The 5,442-nt window shown below is 36.0% G+C and overlaps 1 protein-coding gene across 1 annotated transcript in view; it reads right to left on the bottom strand.

Annotated features, from left to right (window-relative positions):
• LOC102671628 overlaps positions 1 to 388 on the bottom strand; it is a gene marked incomplete at its 5' end in the record, with an annotated part of 24,840 nt that extends 24,452 nt beyond the window's left edge. Inside the window, one exon of the mRNA XM_031512664.1 lies at positions 351 to 388. Within this exon, the coding sequence (XP_031368524.1) occupies positions 351 to 388 (38 nt within the window). The remainder of the gene's footprint in view (positions 1 to 350) is intronic.
• Between the last annotated feature and the right edge of the window lie 5,054 nt (positions 389 to 5,442).

Raw genomic sequence — 5,442 nt, 5'->3', positions numbered from 1 at the left:
CGTCCTTTTTTTTTTTTTTTTCCTTTTCTTTCTTTTTTCTCCCCCTCCCTTCGACGGCTTCGCTCGCAACAATTTTCAAAACACACTTTGCGTTTTACGAATCTTGCTACTCTCGGTCGCGAGAGGAGGGATAGTTATCGATTTCTCTCCGCATTTTATTGAGTTTCTTCCGCCGATTTTCCAGCAAAATGGCGGAAAAGATCGCATCGATCTCCGAAATTCTTTTCGATTATCAAAAACTCGAACGAAACAAATTCGATTCAAGAACGACTCACGATATATATATATAATTCCACGCAATCTCGATTTCCATTCGTAGATTCGATCGAAATACGCGAAAAAGTACTTACCGCCCCGGTTTCCAACGACGCCTTCTCCGGCCTGGTAACTGGAACAAAAACGAAAACCCTCGATTAACCGACTCTTGCCTTCTCTGTGAACTCGCTTCGTTTTCTTCGCGCGTATAAAATAAATATGTAGAAAACAACGCAGAGAAAAAAGAGGAAAAGAAAAAAAAAAAAAAGAAACGGCGCGAAAATTGAAGTTGGAAGGAAACAAATTCCGGATTTTTAACGAGGATTAAAGTTTAAAACGGGAGGCAAAGGAAGGATATAATAAAGGGGAGGGAGAAAAAAGCGGCGAAAGAAGATCGGCATGAAACCGGACAGAAATGTGACACGGAATGTGGGCGAGCGGAAAAGAGTTCATGAATGCGACGAGGCGGAAATGGGGAAGGGAGGGAAGGAAAAAAATTTGCAAACGTGAAAAGCAGAGGGGACTTTTTTCCCTTCCCCATCCATAGTGAAACTAACTCTCCCTCTATCTCCTCTGCCTCGAGCGCGGCGGGGAGCGCACACAACCCATTTCCTAGATTCATCTGCTCGTCATAATTAATTCTGGAAACATCAGAGTAACGATGGCGGAGCGCCGTTTGTTTTCTATCCTCGTTTTTATAATATTTCTCGCTTTAATTATATATATATATAATTCTCATCCCTCTTCCTCTCTTTTTTCCAAACTTGCCCAATTTTTCCTCCTCCTCCTCCTCCTCCTTCTCCTGAGATCCAAGTCTATTAAATAGAGATATATTAAATTGCTAGGTTCATCTGCTCGTCATAATTCTAGAAATATCAAAGTAACGATGGCGGAGTGCCGTTTGTTTTCTATTCTCTTTCTATATATGCAAAATTTTCACCATTCTCTTCCTCCTCTTTTTACAAATTTTTCCAATCTTTCCTTCTCCTCCTGAGGTCCAGGATCGAAGTCTATTAAATAGAGATATATTAAATTGGTAATAGGTTCATCTGCTCGTCATAATTATTTAATATAATTAAATAATTCCATATAATTTTAGAAACATCAGAATAAAGATGGCGGAGCGCCGTTTGTTTTCTATCCTCGTTTTTATAATCTTTCTCGCTTTAATTATATATATATATATATAATTTTCATCCCTCCTCTTCTCCTTTTTCCAAACTTGTCCGATCCTTTCTCTCCTTCTGAGATCCAAAATCGAAGTCTATTAAATAGAGATACTAAATTGCTAAATTCATCTGCTCGTCATAATTCTGAAAACATCAGAGTAATGATGGCGGAATGCCATTTGTTTTCTATCCTCGTTTTTATAATATTTCTCGCTTTAATTATATATATATATAATTTTTATTCCTCCTCCTCCTCTTTTTCCAAACTTGCCCGATTTTTCTTCCTCCTCCTGATCGAAGTCTATTAAATAGATTAAATTGCTAAATTCATCTGCTCATTATAATATATATAATTCTCACTCTTTTTCCTCCCCTTTTTACAAATTTTTCCAATCTTTCCTTCTCCTCCTGAGATCCAGAATCGAAGTCTATTAAATAGAAATCTATTGCTAGATTCATCTGCTCGTCATAATTAATTTTGAAAATATCAGAGTAAAGATGGCGGAACGCCGTTTGTTTATATATATATATATATATATATATAATTCTCACTCATTCTTTCTCCTCTCCTTTTTCCAAATTTGTCTAATCTTTCCTCCTCCTTCTGAGGATCGAAGTCTATTAAATAGAGATTTATTAAATTGCTAAATTCATCTGCTCATCATAATTCTGGAAATATCAGAGTAACGATAGCGGAATGCCGTTTGTTTTCTATTCTCTTTCTATATATGTAAAATTCTCACCCCTCTTTTTACAAATTTGTTCAATCTTTTCTCCTCCTCCTGAGGATCGAAGTCTATTAAACAGAGATCTATTAAATTGCTGGATTTATCTACTCGTCATAATTAATTTTAGAAACATCAGACTAAAGATGGCAGAACGCCATTTGTTTATATATATAAAAAATTCTCACCCCTCCTCCTCCCCCTTTTTTTTCCAAACTTGCCCGATCTTTCCTCCTCTTCCTGAGGATCGAAGTCTATTAAACAGAGATCTATTAAATTGCTGGGTTTATCTGCTCGTCATAATTAATTTTAGAAACATCACAGTAAAGATGGCGGAGCGCCGTTTGTTTATATATATATATATAATTCTCACTCATTCTTCCTTCTCTCCTTTTTCCAAACTTGTCTAATCTTTCCTCCTCCTCCTGAGGATCGAAATCCTTAATTAAACAGAGATCTATTAAATTTCTAGATTCTTTAACGAAAACCCTTGCTCTTGCACACGAAGATCGAGAGAAATCGAAATGTAAAGTTCGAGGGGATATATAATAACGATATTCCTTTCCATTTCCGGACTCGATCGTTATCTGTCGCGTCCCTGGTTTCAATATCGCGAGACGAAATTTTTCATCGAAATTCGTTCGTGGATAAAAGGGAAACGGAGGTAGAATCTTTGGAAACGGGAGTTTTTCGAACGAATTTTCCAACCTACGACGACATATTCGCTGGCGACGTTTTCTGCACGGATTGAGACACGGCAATGATTCGTGATATCGTGATATCTCACCGCTGGAAAATTCGCTGGAAATTTTTCAGCCTCGCCTCGGCCAAATTGAATTAAAAATTCTCTTCGAAATCGCGGTCTTAATTCGTCAAGCCTCGAACGTGTCTATTTAACGAAAAAGTTTCTAGAAAGATTCCATATTCGAATGCATCTCTCCTCGAGGATATATATATATATATATATATATATGTATCTTGAGCCTCGGCTATTATCAATTCGATAGAACGGAATTAATAATAAATTGAATCTCATCCACCCGGAATAACTTGATTAGGGAGAGGATATAATTCGATAGAAGGAAAGTTAGAAGCGTTTAATTTATAACACGAATATTATTATATAATTGTGACCTCGAGAAATGAGTCAGCAGTCGAGAGATTATCAATATATTCGAAGCAATTCTATTCTAGAACGAAAACATCCTCTCCTCAGATAATCTCTATTACAGATCCATAAAATTAGATAAAAAAAAATTAATTCACGAAGAGAAACATCCAACAGAAACCAAAACCTCTCCATTTCCCCCATATTATTTTCGAATAACAAGAAAACGAAATAACTCTCCAATTCGAAGCGTCTTCTCCATTCGATCATCGAATATTTTCGATCTAAAAAAAAATAACTCGACTTTGGAAACAAGGTCCAAAATACACTTGCTCTCTCCTCGAGAGCAAAGGAATTAAGAAATTTCTAATCTTCTTAGAAGCCATATCTCCCTCCTCTTGCTATAACTCTTTCGACAAGCAAGGCGAAATCGATCGAGACGAAAGTTGTAGCAAACAACTAGTTGACAAAGGTTGAGAAAACGTGGTAATTGCCGTGGCCTGGTTTTAATCGAGGCTCCCTCTTGACAGAAGAAGGAGGAGGAGGTAAAACGTCGATTAAATCGTTTTGATCGCGTGGCAACGTCGCCTCCTCCTTCGAATAATAATTTTCGCGCGAATCGAAAACATGGCGTTGCAAGGGACTCGAAAACGAAGAGGAGCAATAACGCAGGAAATTAATCACCTTGCATTGATAACGTATGACCGCACGATTTTTCCCCCTTTGATCGATACCACGTTATTTTTTCCCCCTCCCTCCTTTTTTTTTCGAGAAGCATGTGCTCGAATTCGAGTAAACTTTAATATCCGCGTTTTTCCATTTTATTTCGAGAATTTATGGTTTTTTTTTTTTTTTAATTTATATATGTGTATGTCGCACGATACGTTGAATACGTTTAGGGAGGGGGATATTGGATGAATTGACGAATAAAGAAGAAGAAATCGAGAATACAAGATGGCGAAATTGTGTTATTGCTGTTAATAAAGCGAACTGGGTTTCGACGAGGGGATAATAAAGTGGGAGAAATTTATAGTTTTGCGTAATTATCTGGATGACGCGATACAACGAAACGAAATGAATTAATTAGTCTCTCGGCAGTGCATAATTTTGCGATTAAATTGTTGACTTTAATCGACGTGTGCGGAAACGAGCGATAAATCATCCCTTTTCAACAAAACCGTATGCAAACAACGCAACGTGTTTGCTCAAAGCCGGAATACGATTTGCGAGGCTTAAAAAAATGGCGAATAATTTATTCGCTTCGATATATATATTCGATCGTTCCATTTTTCTCTCTCGCCTCGTACTGGATCTCATTCTAACGTTCCAATACAATTCGAATCCTATTAATTTTACCGCCAAGTTTAATATTTTAGATTAATCAAAAATCGAGGAGGATCTTCTTTTGGAACGATTTCGGATGGTATCGACAGATTTATTTATAATGCATTTTCTTCCATTCTAATTTTGATCACACCACTTTACGATTATTTATGGTCTTTTTATCTCTTCATACCTCCTCTTTGTACCATCAAAGGGACAAATTTCGATCTGTTGAAAAACTCTTACAAAATTTATTATTACGATTATAGAACGAAATAATGGCAACACTCGTATACGTCTCGCAATTATCGCTTCGAATTTTTTTAAGAAATCCACGTTCTGAGCTACGCCACTCGAAGAGAACTTAATTTCTCTCCTTTCTGGCACGAATCCAAACGATACGATTTTAAATATTTTTATTCGCGATATCTTAACAACGCAAATCCGTCCATCTTTTGAAAAACTGTTACAAAATTTATTATTTATTATATTATTTATTATTTATATATATTATTATTAAATTTATTATTATTACGAAATATTACGAAAAATTTATTATTATAGAACGAAATAATGACAATACTCGTATACGTCTCGCAATTATCGCTTCGAATTTTTTTAAGAAATCCATTTTAAGTTCTGACTCGTTTCTGAGCTATGCCACTCTGAGAAAAGAATTAATTTCTCTCCTTTCTGGCAAGAATCCAAACGATACGATTTTAAATATTTTTATTCGCGAAAATTAAATTTATTATTACGATTATAGAAAGAAATAATGGCAACACTCATATACGTTNNTCGCAATTATCGCTTCGAATTTTTTTAAGAAATCCACGTTCTGAGCTACGCCACTCGAAGAGAA

Source organism: Apis dorsata, unplaced genomic scaffold (assembly GCF_000469605.1).
Source record: "Apis dorsata unplaced genomic scaffold, Apis dorsata 1.3 scaffold_490, whole genome shotgun sequence".
Classification (NCBI taxonomy): domain Eukaryota; kingdom Metazoa; phylum Arthropoda; class Insecta; order Hymenoptera; family Apidae; genus Apis; species Apis dorsata.
Note: the sequence above shows the minus strand (reverse complement) of the source record. Positions and strands in the feature narration are given on the sequence as shown.